This window comes from Doryrhamphus excisus, chromosome 17, assembly GCF_030265055.1.
Source record: "Doryrhamphus excisus isolate RoL2022-K1 chromosome 17, RoL_Dexc_1.0, whole genome shotgun sequence".
In the NCBI taxonomy this organism is placed as follows: Eukaryota; Metazoa; Chordata; class Actinopteri; order Syngnathiformes; family Syngnathidae; genus Doryrhamphus; species Doryrhamphus excisus.
The window spans coordinates 7,590,867-7,608,709 of NC_080482.1; the positions used below are offsets into that span (position 1 = coordinate 7,590,867).

Here is a 17,843-nt window from a genome sequence, read left to right on the forward strand (position 1 = left end):
GCAGCCTTCAGCTGGGATCCGTCCCAACTTACCAATGACTCAGAGGACAAGCGGTATCGAAAGTGGGTGGATATTTTGCAGTATCGTCATATATCACACATTTCAGTGTTGTTGGGTTGTTCAACAAACGATAGCAATTGTAAAACAAATGAGAATCTGCACCAGTTCAACTTGTTCCATAGTACATGCCTCAAGACACCCAAGTATGTCAACTTACCCAGTGGCGGTTCTGGCTTGATTGACGTCTTGAGTGGACGATGCTAAACCCCACCCCTTCCCACACCCAATTCACACTACTAATTTTTCTTTACAAAAGATTAATTCACACATTAATTCATTCATTTTCTACCGCTTATCCTCACAAGGGTCGTGGGGGTGCTGGAGCTTAGATGGTTTTTTAAAAATAATATATGAAATCACACATTATCCCCAAAAAGAATGTCATTATATTTGAACAATTCTATACTTTCTTATTTAAAACCTTGTAATTAACCTGGTAGGCGCTTTGTTTGATCATGTTGTACAGCATGAGGAATTATTTTTTTTAATGTTTTTTTTTTTTTTTTAAGCCCTCGCGGCACCCTGAAGAAAAGTCCGCCTTGGGCAATTGCCCATGTGACTCATAGCTAGAACCGCCATTGGCAATACTAAAGCAGAAATTTTGCAGGTAAATTTGTGTTTGGGTTGCTTAAAGGGGAACTGAACTTTTTCTTTGGGGGGGATTTTACTCATCATTCATAATACTTATGTGAAACATTAACAGATTTCCTTCCCTTTTCTGTGCATTATAATACAAGAAAAAGCGTTAATTTCTGCTAGCATACAGTCATGTCATTGTCATACACCTATTTCGACGATGAAGCCCTCTTAAAAAAAAACGCTGACAACGTTTCATGGTTTGATATACATGCCGCATTGATATACATACTTACGCTAGTTCTGTCAACAACAGTGGCAACAAAACTTGCGATGTCCGCTGTCCTTGGGATGGCTGTGTCTTCCAGCACAAGACGTGGTGTGTTATTTTATCCTTAGGTAAAATATGCTGACGGCAAACGAGCATCTTGTTGAGTCTTTGTAGCGATTCTTCCGTCTGTGAATGACGCTGAGATTAACGATTAGCGAGGCGTCATGTTAGCTAATATCAATGCCCCGAGGAAATAAGTTTCGGTAGTGTTTTAAAATACGGAAAGATATGGCATGATCACAGCATGTTTATCAACAGTTGCAATGTTAGTTGTTTTTTTTATAGAGGGCTTCATAGTCAAAATACTGTAGATGTATCCCAATGACAGCATTGTAAGCTAGCTGAAATTAACTCATTTTCTTGTGTTGTAATGCACAGAAAAGGGAAAAAAAACACACAAAAAAGTGCCGTTCCCCCTTCAAGGCAGGAAACAAACATGATCCTGCGTCAGTTAAACTTGGTCCACAGTCGCCTATGCCTCGGGACATCCATGTACAGCACGTCAACATTTGGACGGCAATATTAAAATTGACATTTTGTTTATGATATTCCTTAGCATATTCCTTATGAAAGAGAATATCTACACCCAAACTAAAATACCTAATTCCATTCAACTCTATCAAATGCCGTTTTAGCAACCAATTATATCACAGACTCTTGAGTGTTAGAACGACTTGTAAGATTAAAAAAACAATACCTATTTTGAAAGAAGCTGGTTTGAGTTGGCGCAGACCTCACAGCTAGGAGACCAGGGTTCGGTCCCCGCCCTCGGCCATCTCTGTGTGGAGTTTGCATGTTCTCCCCGTGCATGCGTGGGTTTTCTCCGGGTACTCCGGTTTCCTCCCACATTCCAAAAACATGCTAGGTTAATTGGCCACTCCAAATTGTCCATAGGTATGAATGCGAGTGTGAATGGTTGTTTGTCTATATGTGCCCTGTGATTGGCTGGCGACCAGTCCAGGGTGTACCCCGCCTCTCGCCCGAAGACAGCTGGGATAGGCTCCAGCACCCCCCGCGACCCTCGTGAGGAAAAAGCGGTAGAAAATGAATGAATGAATGAATGGTTTGAGTTGCAACGACAAAAGACATGTGGTCAACAATTTAGATACCAATTTATTAAAATTAACGTTCAATAGACTAGCAGGGGAACAGTTAGTTGGAAAGCGATAACGTACAATTGCCATAGGTCCAGTCGTTAGGCCTGAATCTGTCGCAGTTCATGTGCTATGATTAGCTAAGCATGTGTTGAGAAGATATTGGCAACATTTTATGAAACCAAAGTTTGCACTTCCCGTACTTGCAACGCCACAGGTCACCGTCTGACACACAGTCGCGATGCCGGTTTTCTCCAAAAAAAGAACACAATTTAATTAACCACTCCTAGTATGGAGCAAAAATTCAAAATTCTGTTGCATATTCTTTCATAAAAACAAATTTTTTGCCTGTTTCTTATAAATTTACAGAGTTTCAGAGGCAAAGTTATCCTATTAAGATATACTTTGTGTCAACTTTGTCATATTTCTTTCTCATAACCTGTCTACTGTAGATTCTCTCCCTCTTAAAGGCACAGTACACAGGCAAATTGTGTGTGTTATGTGGGGCGAGGCTTCCGGAGCAGAAAGAGGGTGACATATCATGCTTGAAGCATGTTTGAAAAGTTGCAAGAAAGTTTGTATTTCAGCAGTGTATTTCAAAAAAACGTTTATGATTGTAATTACCGTATTTTATGGACTGTAAGTCGCTCCGGAGTATAAGTCGCACAAGGCCAAAAATGCATAATTAGGTAGAAAAAAAACATACATAAGTCGCACTTTTTGCAGGTTTGCGGACTTGACCAAAACAGAAGGCGAATTCTAACAATAAAAGAATAGAGAACAGGCAGAATAGGTAAGATGGTTATTCAGCTACACAAAAAATAAACATGAACAGAAAAGGTGTCCAGTCTTTATGTAACATAAACAGTTTTTTTCATTTATGGTAATGGTAATGGTTTTATTTCATTTGAACATGCATCAGATTACAATTGAATGCATCACATAATCAGTTCACAGTTCCTCATGTCCGAAAGGAGTCGGAAGAAGCAAAGCTTATTAAATCCTACCCCTCCATCTGGTGCTTTTACAATCAGTAACTGTTACATTTGTTCACTTCCTGCTTTCTGATATAATTTACGTTTGTTTTTTTTGTCATGTACCGAAGTACAAGGTGACAGGACCATATAATGACATAACGGGTACCATAGTAACCGTCAAAATAGTGAATTATAAGTCGCAGGAACTGCCAACCTATGAAAAAAAAAAGTATGACTTATAGTCCAGAAAATACGGTAATTAAAAACATGCAATGACATTGTCTCCTACTGCAAGAACTACTAAGAAGCAGTGCCGCCGGCCACTAGAGGAAGCTCATGAACTCAGCATGGCAGCCATTGGCTAATGAAGTACTCTGGTGGGACTAATTTTGAGATAATGGTACTGGTCTTGTATATTTCTTTGGTTGTTGTTGTTTTATTAAGTAATGACATCCTGTGATTCCCAATAGGTTTAAAAGCTCATTGCGACTTTTCTCATCGCTCATGATTGGTTCCTGTCAAAGAGTTGCATTCTTCATAGAGACTGAGAAAACGTGTGAATGCTTTGTTTGGAAAGCAAACATGGACCAAGTAAGTTGTTACAGCTTCTTAGTACTCCTTGTCACACATTATCCAGTGTTTAAGTTGCTTAAGCCAGAAAACAAACCGAGAGATCCTGCATCGGTTAACCTTCCTCTTGTATTAGCTTTCTGGTATCACCTCTTATGTTAAAGGGTCGGTTTTGATCCATGTATTAAATCAGCTATAAAATACACTAAAAACAATAAGTTACCATCAAATTTGCTTAGGCTTCCTCACCCATGAAAATGTTCATTTAATACATTTGGTGTGGGCAAGTAGGCCTTTTTTTTGTCGCTATACCCCTCGATTTTAAATTTCCAAAATGTTAAAATGAACCTCAAAAGAATCATATTAATACATTGAAGGTTCTTTTGTTACCTGGTTATTACTGAGGGATATAGAACAGCTTCAGCACCAGCAACCTCTTCATCTGACTCGCATCATCTGTGTCTTCTGGATCATACTCCACGTAGTCCTCCTGCTCATCTCAATAGCTATACTGGTCTGTCCTCTCCGTAATGGCCACCAAAAATTTGGTACTTCTTTCCATGTGCCATTCTTTCCATGATCCAAATTGTAAATATGAAATCAGCCAGTCAAATGAGTGAATTCACCTCACAGGGCTGGATGTAGTTTTTCTGCTATTATACTGGAAAAGCGGTCAAAATGAGAATCCTCTGAAGCTTACAATATGAGAAAAGGAGCTAGTTGTAATTGTGTTGGCTAATTGTACACTTATAATTTCAGTTTTGGCTCAAAATATTGCTTTATAATCATATTATTATTACCGGGTCGAAACCGACACTAACAATACAGTGGTCATAATTTCATTTTAAAATTAGTAAAAAAAATTTTTTTTTTGTTTTATTTTGTTGAAATAGAGTTTCCTGACAAAGTCAAAAAGCCTTGATGCAATAAACAAATGTTATGTGAATCTTTTTATGCATTAAAACCGATACTAATACAAGAGGAAGGTTAAGCATGACCTATAGTACATGCCTTAGGACATCCATGTATGTAAACTTTTGGAAGACAATAGGAACGTGGATATTTTGCACAGGGTATTCTTTTCAGTGGAAATTCATTCATTCATTTTCTACCGCTTTTCCTCACGAGGGTCGCGGGGGGGTGCTGGAGCCTATCCCAGCTGTCTTTGGGCGAGAGGCGGGGGTACACCCTGGACTGGTCGCCAGCCAATCACAGGGCACATATAGACAAACAACCATTCACACTCACATTCATACCTATGGACAATTTGGAGTCGCCAATTAACCTAGCATGTTTTTGGGAGGAAACCGGAGTACCAGGAGAAAACCCACGCATGCATGGGGAGAACATGCAAACTCCACAGAGATGGCCGAGGGTGGAATTGAACCCTGGTCTCCTAGCTGTGAGGTCTGCGCGCTAACCACTCGACCGCCATGTTGCCCTCAGTGGAAATTATGGCAAATATATTTATTTTGTAAATAAATGCCTTTTCAGAATCCAGTTATATCACATCCTCTTGATTGTTGGAAAAATCTACATTATATACGTAGTAGTGTGTTGACTTCCGTGATTAAAGAAAGAATGCTGCCATGCTATTGTACCCGACAAGACTACTATGTAATACAGTAAACCTCGGATATATCGGATTCAATTGTTCCCACTGGTTTTGTCCGATATAAGCGAAATCCGTTATATGCGTATACCGGAAAATGTCCGTTTTACGCATATATCGGATTTATATCCGGTATATGCGTAAATCGGATTTTATCCGTTATAAAAAGGCACTTCCTTGACTATGTTTCCAATGTACCTGGACGCGCAGGCAACGCTGCAAACGCTGCAAATGACGTTGTATAGCGGCCTGTCACGATTCGGCGAATCGGAGCGCCACGATGCGGCCATCCGATATATGCGAGGGAAATTTAATGGAAATGCATTGGAACGGGACTGGAGATTTTGTCCGAAATAGGCGAAATCCGTTATAAAAAATCCGATATATGCAATGAATTTTTATTGGAAATGCATTACAGAAAAATTGGTTCTTTTTTATCTGTCCGTTGTGAGCGAATTTCCGATATATCCGAGTCCGATATATCCGAGGTTTACTGTAATTACAAAGCAGAAACATGTTGAGTAAAATAATCCATTTCAGCAAGTGTGTTATAGTATATAGTATTGGCATGTAAACAATATGTTAGGTTGAAGATTTCCTATACAGAGGAGCCCCATTTTAACAAGGATTATGATCCAAGACTGTCGAAAATGAATGGCGCTTAGCTCTCAAGTGTTCACTGCTTTGATCCTAATATGGATGCCGTTGAGGGAGCGAAGCACCAGTTGTGCGATGAGCTTGGGTTTCCTCGTTGGGTCATCTATCAACTGGAACCTCCTCAGCGTCGAGGCCACGACCACTTTCATCTCATTCATGGCAAAGTTCTGACCGATGCAGTTCCTAGTGAGCAGAATGGAGTAAAATTTTGGAAGCGGTGAGTAAACACACCCTGGTCACGCTTATAAATCGGTCCATTTATTGGTGGTGCTGTTTCAAATAGTTGAGAAGCTGCCTAGAAACAATCGCACAAGTGAATAAACAAACCTCGGGCCAGCGGAGAACGGCACAAATGCATGTGGTGACCGCTGGGAAATGTTCTCTGGCAGGAACCGAAGTGGGTCAAACACCTGTGGTGACACAGTAGAAGGAAAAATAGGTCAGATGAAAAAAATAGGTCATTTTTGGGAGGTTGTGTAACTTCAGGGCTCATGAAATTTATCTCTCAAGCCTATCATGATATCACTCATGAGAACATGTTGAAAAGTAACATTAACCTGTCAAAATTCATTCATTCATTTTCTAACGCTTATCCTTATGCCCATCATTTACAATTCTTATGTGGAACACATATGTCTTTCACTTTTCTGTGCATTCTAAAGATATAAAGAGAGATAAAAAGAAAATATTTCTAGATTTTATTTTTAGAATAATACAATTTTTTAATCATAATTTTTATTCTCATAGCGTTCAGATTTTTCTTTCAATAGCAATATTTTCATTCATGCATTCATTCATCCATTAATTTTCTACCGCTTTTTCCTCGCAAGGATCGCGAGGGTGCTGGAGCCTATCCCAGCTGTCTTCGGGCGAGAGGCGGGGTCTGGTCGCCAGCCAATCACAGGGCACATACAGACAAACAACCATTCACACTCACATTCATACCTATGGACAATTTGGAGTCGCCAATTAACCTAGCATGTTTTTGGAAAGTGGGAGGAAACCGGAGTACCCGGAGAAAACCCATGCACACATGGGGAGAACATGCAAACTCCACACAGAAATGGCCAAGGGTGGTATTAAACCCTGGTCTCCTAGCTGTGAGGTCTGCGCGCTAACCACTCGACCACCGGGCAGCCCGGATATTTAATTATTCTACTGCTTATCCTCATGGGGGGTGCTGGAGCCTATCCCAGCTGTCTTCAGGCGAGAGGCGGGGTACACCCTGGACTGGTCGCCAGCCAATCACAGGGCACATATAGACAAACAACCATTCACACTCACATTCATACCTATGGACAATTTGGAGTCGCTAATTAACTTAGCATGTTTTTGGAATGTACCAGGAGAAAACCCACGCATGCACAGGGAGAACATGCATGGAATTGAACTCAGGGTCTCCTAGCTGTGAGGCCTGCATGCTAACCACTTGTCCGACCTGTCCAAATTTTATACCCAATTTCACAAAGCTTTCCCAAAAATTCAATATGCACAGAAAGTGCATGTGCAAGTACTTATGAATGTCATGCTTCACTCTGGAATTATAAGAAAAGTAAAACATTAAACTTTTATAGGTCTAGTTACATTTTGACCAACGTCATTCTTCACCCTGAATAAAAAAGTAAAACATTAAACTCAGTGTTTATACATCTTGTTAAAATTTGATCCAAGCGCTCTTGAAAAAAAAAAAAAAAGTGAAACCTTTCACTTTTTTTTACATATCTTGACAATTGGCTATGTCATTAGACTATGAAATTATGTCTTTTTTTTTTTTTTTGAGTGTCCTCCAACTGCTTGAGGACGCTTTGTTGCACCATCTGCCAAAACAAGCTTACTCACATGTGGGTTCTCCCAAACCATTGAATTCCGGTGAAGCGCAAACACACTTGCCCCAAGTAAACAACCTACAAACAGAAATGGATTCTCAGGTTCTCAGGTTATACGTCTTTAAAGACTGTCCAAAGACTCAACTGACCTGCTGGCAAAGTCTTCCCATCAAAAAAAGTCATGGGTTTGGTACTTATTCTGGCAATTCCCGGTACAGGCGGGTATAGCCTTAATGATTCCTTGATGCACATGGTTGTATACGGCATTTTACCGAGATCCTCCCTTGTGAAGACAGTACTTTGTTATCAAGCAACATCTTGAACAAATACACCGAGGGTACCTGGAACTACTATGTTACCACTCCACGTTGTCCTTTCCATCCAGGACCTGGTTGATCTCATCCCTGCACATTTGCTGGTGTTCTGGGTGGCAGGCGAGGGTGTGGAGGATGAAGGCGATCCCGCTGGCGGTGGTGTCATGGCCCTCGAACATGAAGGTGTCCACTTCTGCTCGTATGTCTTCATCTGAAAGTCCCTGCTGGTTTTCATCCTTGAAGGTTTGAGATTGTTGACGACAAAAAGCAATGAATGGAAGGTCAGTATTATGGTTCCACATCATATGGTTCATCATCATTGCATTCAATGTGAGGTGTAACCTACGGGTTTTATCTTGGTAGGTTTCTACTTAGTCCTACTACTAACACTAACGCTCAAAAGTTTGGGATCACTTGGAATTTTTTTTTGGCCAGTCTGAGATACGGCTTTTTCTTGGCAATCCTGCCATGAAGTCTGAAGTCCTGAACTCGCCGCTTCACTGTTGATATTGACACTGGTGTTTGACGGCAACTATTTATATAGTGACGACCTGTGAGGCGTCTTTGTCTTAAGCTACACACTCTCAGATATTTGTCTTCTTGCACAGTTGTGCATCGTTTTTATGTCCTTGTTAGACCCAGTTTGTGCTGCTCTCTGAAGGGAGTAGTTAACAGCATGGTAAGATATTTTTAGATGGGTTTTCTAATAAACTATTAGTCTTATAAAATGATTAACTTGGATTAGCAGCCATACCAGGATATTGATGTAGAGGACTGACAGTTGTTGATAGTAGGCCTCTATGCAAAAATGTAGATCATTCTTAAAAAAGCCATCTGATTAATTTTAATTGTTTGTTAAATGGATGGTAATGGTTTTATTTCATTAGAACATGCATCAGATTACAATCGAATGCATCACATAATCAGTTCACAGTTCCACATGTCCAAAAGGAGTAGGAAGAAGCAAAGCTTATTAAATCCTACCCCTCCATCTGGTACTTTTACAATCAGTAACTGTTACATTTGTTCACTTCCTGCTTTCTAATATAATTTAAGTTTGTTTTTTTTGTCACGTACTGAAGTGGGCGGCACGAGTGGGTGGTCGAGTGGTTAGCGTGCAGACCTCACAGCTAGGAGACCAGGGTTCAATTCCACCCTCGGTCACCCTCTGTGTGGAGTTTGCATGTTCTCCCCGTGCATGCGTGGGTTTTCTCCGGGTACTCCGGTTTCCTCCCACATTCCAAAAACATGCTAGGTTAATTGGCGACTTCAAATTGTCCATAGGTATGAATGTGAGTGTGAATGGTTGTTTGTCTATATGTCCCCTGCGATTGGCTGGCGACCAGTCCGGGGTGTACCCCACCTCTCGCCCCAAGACAGCTGGGATAGGCTCCAGCACCCCCGTGACCCTCGTGAGGATAAGCGGTAGAAAATGAATGAATGAACGTACTTCGGTACGAGGTGATATGGCCATCCAATGACATAATGGGTACCATAGTAAGTGTCAATATAGTGATATGTATAGCACATCATGACTGGTTCAAGACTCTTCATCCTTGTATTTAGCAAACATCAACTGCTTGTATTGTTTCTTGAATTGGCTCATCGTTGTGCATTGTTTGAGGGTCTTACTCAATCCATTCCATAGTTTGATTCCACATACTGAAATGCTATGGCTTTTTAACGTAGTCCTAGTATATAAAAATGTTTGTGAAATGCATGAAAATGTTTTCTTTGGAAAACAAAGAAATTTGCAAGTGATCCCAAACTTTTGAGCGATAGTGTACTCTTCCTTCAATGCATTGAGAGATGTATGTAAAGAACAACTCTTCTTCTAAAACTTACTCTTGCAAGGAGAAGGATGTCTAAAAAGTCCAGGTTCCTCTTTTTTAGGATGTTGCCAGTGTCCTTTTCCCCGTTCAGGGCTTCTTTTCGCTTTCTAATCACGGCCTCTTTCAAAGACCAGGAAGAGTTATGATTGACATGCGGTGTGACATGTTGCGGTTTCCTGGCTTACCTGTGTGACTGTGAGCAACCTTGCAAGCTCTTCTGTATCTGAATCCATGTGGGCTGAGATGGAATATGAAGTCGTTGTGATAAGGTAAGGTCCTTAAGCGCAAACTGATCAGATAACTGAGCTCATACACGGATTTGATGTACGTGTTTGTTCCGCTGTAACCAGAATATATGTTAAAAAAAAAAACGTTCAAAACAAGGTTAATAATGTACAGAAACCGTGCAGGTTAGGCTGACCTCTCAGTTTGACAGTTGCTGACGTAGCTGAACGCGCATTTCATAATGCTGTCCAACGCCATTAGACTCACATGTTCGAAGAGCTCGAAGGTCTCGCCGGTGCTTGAATAAATCTCCCATTTGTCCTGATGAGACCGAGTGCATTAGACTAGGCAGCATTAGCAAGCTTAAACATGTCTGCTTTTAAATTGCAAAGTAGTTTATATTTCATACAGAGTATTTTGAGGTCTTACTTTTGCGGCTACTGGGAGTCATGGTAAAATTGTACAAACCAGCATGGTTTTGACTGAATCCGACATCAGTCTTGTGTATGATTTCAGTACATCATAATGGAACCCCGGTGTCAGGAGCCTCCTGTGGCGGAACCATTTCTGACCACTAGACACCAGCAAGCCGTCGCCTGAGAATGGATGCAGGCAGGGTTTGAGTTATTTGAGTAACTTCATCATAACTCAATATTCAGTTGAAAAAGTATGTCTTACCGATCCAACTTTTTATGAATTTGTAGAAAAAATCATCTTTTGGTTCTGTAATTTAATGTAGAGACATCACATTTAAAAAGACTCCACTTGCCCTCATTCAAAGGTCAATAGAAACAAAAATAAACACCTGTTGTTTTCAGTATGCTTTTCACATAATCTGGATGATGGCTGTTGAAATAACAAACAAATGGACCGAACCACATGGGGTATCCGTAGGGGTACTGCAACCCCCATTTCACAATCAAGTCAAAGTCAGTCCCATCCTGTTTAAACTGAAAGAGCAAATTGATGCTTTGGAGAAAGGTGTGCACACGACAATACACAGAGATTCATCAAGATAATCGATCAAGTAATATTTTTTTTTTACCTGAAGTGCGTTCCCAAACAACCAATGTGTCGGAGGCCCCGGGAACGCGTCATAGTTTCGAGAGGTCCTTCTGATGTGCATTAATAGGACGATAACTTTGTGGACGACAGCTAGGAGGCAAAACAGAGCGAACGAGTACTGCACAAAGCCGCCCAGCTGAAGCCCCCACAAAACCTCCGTGGTGAACATTGTTTTAAAAGTGGAGATAAAACGGACTGCGACACTTAGCAGAAAAGTCCGCTCATCAACATTCGTGACGGCATTCTTCACTTTCGGGTGGGCGGTTCTGAAGAAAAAGGGTAACTTTCACATCCTCCGCCAGGTGTCAGTAATGCGCTGTTGAACTAATAGATGAAGTAGAAGAAGAGCACGTTCCGTGTTTGGCTCGACTTAACTTCCTTTGTGTGCTGGCTTCGTTGTTGCTTCCTTGGCAGCAGTTTTTTTTAAAGCTTAATTTGAAAAAAATATATATCTTCATATCACATATAGTATCTAGCCGTACGTATATGTGCCGTGTATGCTAGTTAGCTCACTCGATAGCAAGATAGCAAGGCTACATGTCTGCTCATCAAATTAGCAATTAGCTCAGTTTTCGTTCTTCGCTTAAATATCTCGTAGTCTGAATATATTCACTAACAGGCTGTAATATAGAGTTTTTTTCAATACACACTGTTTGTCCTATTTATCGCTTGAACGTGTTGAGAGCTGTTTAGCTACGTGCTAGTTAGCTCATGGTGGCTAACAATGCTACACGTATGAGCAGACGCTAAGTATTCCAGCTTGGACAGAGTTGGCTTTTGCTGTGCAGGTGAACCTCCCGGATCTGGTAATTATATCAAATTGTATTTAATTACATAGCTAGTTTGTCTAACGATGGTCAATGTGAAGCTCATCATTTTTTTTATTATTCACCAGTTACACACTAAAAAGACGCTCCTGAGAAGAGATGGAGGCTCCTCCTGTCACTGTGATGCCCATCACCGGTGGCACTATCAACATGATGGAATATCTGTTGCAAGGTGAGACACATCTGATGACATCTACAGGAAATAAACAAAAATAAACACAAAATACATTACAGAGGCAGTGCTGTGAAATTATGTTTCATAAACCACAATGATACAAAAAAACATACCCATTGTATTGCTTTTCTTGCTCTTTTTGTTCTGTATGTAGTCACTCTATCCAACCTAGCAAAATGGATCAAAACATGTTTGGGATTCATTCGATTCCACCGTTTGGCATCTCTGTGTGGAGTTTGCATGTTCTCCCTGTGCGTGCGTGGGTTTTCTCCGGGTACTCTGGTTAATTGGTGATTCCAAATTGTCCATAGGTATGAATGTGAGTGTGAATGGTTGTTTGTCTATATGTGCCCTGTGATTGGCTGGCAACCAGTCCAGGGATTACCACCTCGCGCCCAAAGACAGCTGGCATAGGCTCCGGCATGCCTGTGACCCCTATAGAAGATGGATGTTAGGGATTCTGTAATCATATTAAGTTCAGTTCCTGGCCTTGTGTTTTGAAGTTATGTTTATACCCTAAACAAAACAGGAGCACCTAAAAAGTGTGTTGTAAGGATAAACTCATTACACCATATTCTGTATATTGGTCACCTTTAGGAAGTGTGTTTGACCAGGCCCTGGAAAGCCTCTTGCATCGACTGCGAGGCCTGTGCGACAACATTGAACCAGAAGCCTTTACAGACCACGAACTGGTTTACCTCCTGAAAGGCCAACAAGGCAACCCGTTTATCCTCCGCGCCCGCCGCTCTCTCGCTCACCCCACAGCTCCTTGGCACCTGCGCTACCTTGGACAGCCAGAATTGGGAGACAAGAGCCGGCATGCTCTGGTACGCAACTGTGTGGACGTGGCGGCCTCGCACAGCTTGCCCGAGTTCCTCAACGAGATGGGCTTCCGCATGGATCACGAGTTTGTCGCCAACGGACATATATTCCGTAAAGGTACAATGAAAGTTGTCGTCAGCAAGCTATCACGCATTTTGGTACCGGGAAACACGGACAACACGGAACGCCTGTCGCTGTCGTACTTGGTGGAACTGAGTGTGTTGGCGCCGGCCGGGCAGGACACAGTATCCGAGGACATGCGTGGTTTTGCGGAGCAGCTCAAACCTTTGGTACACCTGGAGAAGATTGACCCCAGCAAACAGAGACATTGACAGACTCAACGGACATGCGAGATCTTTTCACTTTTTTCCCACTTAGTCTAGATGTTACATGACATTAAATGCACCACCTGACTTAATTACTTGTTTGGATGATTTTGGCACATTAACCATTTTTGCTACATATAGTTAAAAAAAGTGGTAACTATTGATCATGTTATACAATACTATTTATCATATAATATATATAATTTCCTTGTTCCACTCTACTTAGGTGACTTTGGCCCGGTATATTATCACAATCGCAGATTAATCCATAATTTCAATCCCAAGTGATCACAGCAGCCTGAAGTCAAGGGTCAAAAGTACAGTCGTTACTGTATATTCCGGCTAAAGCGTTCATGCGCATCTTCATCCACTAGGGGTCACTGTTGCTCCTCATTTTGCTTTCCTAATTGCTTTGCTTGACTCCCCACAGCAGATCATCTCTAGGAGCTTTGGTTGCCATGGAAATAATTAGCTGCGAGATCTGCTCATCCCCCACCCGACTCTAATTAGCTTTCTCAATTGCTTAATGACACATAGACCTGTGAAAGGCTTTCTTTCTTCCCCTTCAACAAAAGCATTGATTTTTTTTTTTGTATCCCCCCTCCCTCTCCCGCTCATTTCTACTGTTAACCCATTAGAGTCTCTTTCATGGGAACTTGAGCTTGGGACTATTACGCATGAAAGCACCACAGCTGCCTCAGGTTCTTCCCACTTCACGCTGTGCTCCAAATTGGCCTGTAACGCCAGTGTGTCAACATTATGGCCAATCTACAGCGCCAACCGAAGTAACTAATGCACATCCTGTCAGTTGCCATAATAATGCGGGCAATAGGACATGAGTGCCGCTAATAATATCCGGCCAGGAAGATGCATTTGTGATGTAAAGGGACCGCATTGCATGTCAGAAAGCAAGAGCTCAAACTGAGTGTGGGTGGGTGGGTGGGGGGGGGGTCGATGGCTGTCCGTACAAGTTGACCTACCTGCAAATCACAGGTGATAAGGGCAAAGTCGCTGAGGTGAAAAGGTGGGACGTTGTCACCCTGACATACATTTTCTGGTCCTTGACCATTGTACTATAGTGATTGGATAAGGACGTATACTACTGTAGGTTCTCCTGGACCTTGTGATAACAATGCACAGTTTTGATTGCCACTGTCATTGTGTTTATTGTGGTTTGCAATGGTGTAGAACTGTGCTGCATCATCTTGAGGTCAGCCGCTATAGTAATCGTATTAGGATATTAAATTAATCTTCTGTTACTTGGGAACCGAGTTAATACAGGGAATAAATATTACTGAACCATAGGGGTGTTACGGTATGCCATGATCATGTTTCGGTATGTACCTTTAATAGAGTCAGTACAACAGTAATAAACTCAACAGGGAATTATTATAATTTTCTAAAAAACTTATTCTTTTTTGTCTACTTTTCTTTGTCTGGTTATGTATTTCACATGGAAAGCAAAATATACAGAGGAACATTTTCAAACTCCGGCCTGACTCTCTGAATCTCCACATGTTGGGCTGCACCGTATTTGTTCATGAAGTAGACACAAAACTATATCACAAGGCTGTTACACTTCCAATTCCTTACTTAATGTGAACCGTTTGGGATTGGGAACTCGTTATGCCTCTTTTCCGTACTGAAAAATGTAGATTAAGAATGCATGTACTGTTACATGCCTACGGATCCTAAACATAAATCTCTGTCTGCACTGATACAAATTGAGAGGTATTCTCTGATGAGGTTTTGCAGGTATACCAAATGTTTAAGCTGCCGAGTCCATGTGGTACATGAAGATGATGGCTATGGTTATTCTAGATCAAGTGGATGGATGTTTTCCAGCAACCGGAGGGACCAGAGCGCAGTGTTTTCAGCTCGCTCTGAATTATGCATTAAAGAGGCAGATGCCTCCTTGCCGAAGGCTTTCTGTGTCCGGCATGGATACTCTACAGTTTGCTGGCTTTCTTCCACTTAAACTTGTGTTTAGCACAGTGCTCTTTGGTGATGAGCCTCGCTCCCGCCGCACCTCCACTCCACATCGCCTGGAGAACGAGGGCCTAGCCGGGCTAATCAGTGTCTTGGCATCGAGCCTACTCGGCTATTGTGGATGCAGCCAACCACTGACGGGGCACAAGTGAGACCTTCAACTCCCTGCCAGAGGCAATATCTGCTGCATGCTTTTATTTGATAGAACCCGGACTGCTGGAGTGGCACTCAATGTCAACACGAGCGTGCCCCAATATTGACAAATAGTGTAGGCATGTTCTTTAAGTCTAAGTTTATCCTGATGTTGAGACAACTATTGACATAATTCTAAACAGTATTACATTTTTGGTAAAATAAGTAAAATTAAGATACTGGTTTCTTGGTAAAAACATACATTGGTATACAGTAAACCTCGGCTATATCGGATTCAATTGTTCCCACTGGTTTTGTCCGATATAAGTGAAATCCGTTATATGCGTATACTGGAAAATGTCCGTTTTACGCATATATCGGATTTATATCCGGTATATGCGTAAATCGGATTTTATCCGTTATAAAAAGGCACTTCCTTGACTATGTTTCCAATGTACCTGGACTGGGCAATGAAAAGAGACGTAAGGTAATGAGAATTTAACTTTATTGGACTCTGAGCATAACAAATTGTTAATTAAGCGAGGCCCTGTTACGCCCGTCAGGCCTACGTTATTTCCAATAGTGAGGTTAAGATCTCATTCACTGCTGTGCTTGTATTATTGACGTCACTCACTTTTCTATTTGTCCTAAATCTGGAGCCAGGAGAAAGACAATAGCCAGTGACATCAACAAGATTAGCATAACGATGCGGCCATCCGATATATGCGAGGGAAATTTAATGAAAATGCATTGGAACGGGACTGGAGATTTTGTCCGAAATAGGCGAAATCCGTTATAAAAAATCCGATATATGCAATGAATTTTTATTGGAAATGCATTACAGAAAAATCGGTTCTTTTTTATCTGTCCGTTGTGAGCGAATTTCCGATATATCCGAGTCCGATATATCCGAGGTTTACTGTATATAATAATAGTCCGGCCAATGCAGACAGTGTTTTTCATCACACAGCTAAGGGAATATGCTGTCTTCGCTGGGTTCTGTCTACAGGCAGATAATACCAGGTCTGACGAGGCATAATTGTGGAATCTCACAGTAAACAAGTCTAAGATCTCAGCATTGTTTCGAGAAATGGTGATCTACTGACCCACCCACTTGTAGAGCAACTACCCTCTAATTGTGCTTTTTATCCAGATGTCCAGTGATGATATATGGTAGCTAGAGGTATAAAGGTACTTGTAATCACATTTTTCCCGTATGGCGCAGAGGTGGATAGAGTTCCTACACAGAACGTATTGTCACGCGACTTCCCCATAAACAAATACAGGACAGCCTAAGTGTTTGGCTAGTAGGAGTCATGGCTAGAGAGAGTGCCAAGGAGAAGCCACTACTTGGAAAAACCCTCTCTCGTAGTTAAAGGCCTGTTTGGGAACACTTAGCTTTTCTGGTGTAATACATCAACGGACAAAGACCAGTGGATAAGATGAATGCAAAATGAATGCTATTAATGCTGCATTTCAGGCAATACATGTTTGTAATTTGGAGTTTTTCATGTTTTTTTTTTCTTTTCAAGTAAATCTTACTGGTAACAGCAGAAAGGACCACGCACTAACAAACACAAATAGACGGTGTAGACATTGAAAGGGTGAAGGAAAATAAATTTCTGGGGATTACCTCATATTACAAATATACAACATAAGGTGGCCAGAAATATTTCAATATTCAATAATCAGAAATCACTCCACACTCTTTATTTCTCTCTGGTTCTACCATATCTTTACTTATTGTGTGGAAATATGGAGTAATAACTATAAAAGCAATCTTCACTCGCTAAATGTACTGCAAAAAAGGTCAGTAAGGATAATTCATAATGCCGCCTACAGAGAACATACTAACTCCTTATTTCTAAAATCACAAATAAATTAAACTCACTGATATAGTTCATCTTCAAACAGCTAAAATAATGCATAAGGCTAAAAATAACCAATTAGCTAAAAATATCATCCAATACTTCTCTACAAGAGAGGAGAAATATGATCTCAGGGAAGAACTACATTTGAAACACTTCTATGCTAGGACTACGTTAAAAAGCCATAGCATTTCAGTATGTGGAATCAAACTATGGAATGGATTGAGTAAGACCCTCAAACAATGCACAACGATGAGCCAATTCAAGAAACAATACAAGCAGTTGATGTTTGCTAAATACAAGGATGAAGAGTCTTTAAACTGTATTATGGAAAGCAGGAAGTGAACAAATGAAACATTTACTGATTGTAAAAGGAAACTGTATTATGGAAAGCAGGAAGTGAACAAATGTAACAGTTACTGATTGTAAAAGTACCAGATGGAGGGGTAGGATTTAATAAGCTTTGCTTCTTCCTACTCCTTTCGGACATGTGGAACTGTGAACTGATTATGTGATGCATTCAATTGTAATCTGATGCATGTTCAAATGAAATAAAACCATTATC

General features: G+C 41.0%; 2 protein-coding genes across 2 annotated transcripts; one reads left to right on the forward strand and one right to left on the reverse strand.

Annotated features, from left to right (window-relative positions):
* Positions 1-2,050: 2,050 nt before the first annotated feature.
* Positions 2,051-11,619, reverse strand: LOC131105485 (cytochrome P450 4B1). Its single transcript, XM_058053640.1, has 12 exons — positions 11,120-11,619; positions 10,880-11,024; positions 10,753-10,797; positions 10,543-10,670; positions 10,271-10,395; positions 10,035-10,189; positions 9,863-9,969; positions 8,063-8,253; positions 7,853-7,986; positions 7,717-7,781; positions 6,205-6,287; positions 2,051-6,060 (listed from the first exon to the last, which is right to left on the reverse strand). Exons 1-12 carry the CDS (start codon positions 11,306-11,308, stop codon positions 5,889-5,891), a joined length of 1,539 nt encoding a protein of 512 aa, XP_057909623.1. The 5' UTR covers positions 11,309-11,619; the 3' UTR covers positions 2,051-5,888.
* med18 (mediator of RNA polymerase II transcription, subunit 18 homolog (yeast)) lies at positions 11,180-14,178 on the forward strand. The gene is made up of 3 exons (XM_058053641.1): positions 11,180-11,945; positions 12,035-12,138; positions 12,739-14,178. The coding sequence occupies exons 2-3, from the start codon at positions 12,066-12,068 to the stop codon at positions 13,293-13,295; spliced, it is 630 nt and encodes a 209-aa protein (XP_057909624.1). The 5' UTR covers positions 11,180-11,945; positions 12,035-12,065; the 3' UTR covers positions 13,296-14,178.
* The last annotated feature ends 3,665 nt before the right edge of the window (positions 14,179-17,843 follow it).

Excerpts from the sequence above, each read along its gene's own strand:
- LOC131105485 (XM_058053640.1), bottom strand. The coding sequence starts at position 11,308 with ATGTTCACCACGGAGGTTTTGTGGGGGCTTCAGCTGGGCGGCTTTGTG. Across the intron at positions 10,190-10,270 it reads AGCAACTGTCAAACTGAGAG|CGGAACAAACACGTACATCA; the intron begins GTCAGCCTAACC and ends TTCTGGTTACAG. Across the intron at positions 6,061-6,204 it reads CCGTTCTCCGCTGGCCCGAG|GAACTGCATCGGTCAGAACT; the intron begins GTTTGTTTATTC and ends TCTGCTCACTAG.
- med18 (XM_058053641.1), top strand. The coding sequence starts at position 12,066 with ATGGAGGCTCCTCCTGTCACTGTGATGCCCATCACCGGTGGCACTATC. Across the intron at positions 12,139-12,738 it reads GATGGAATATCTGTTGCAAG|GAAGTGTGTTTGACCAGGCC; the intron begins GTGAGACACATC and ends GGTCACCTTTAG.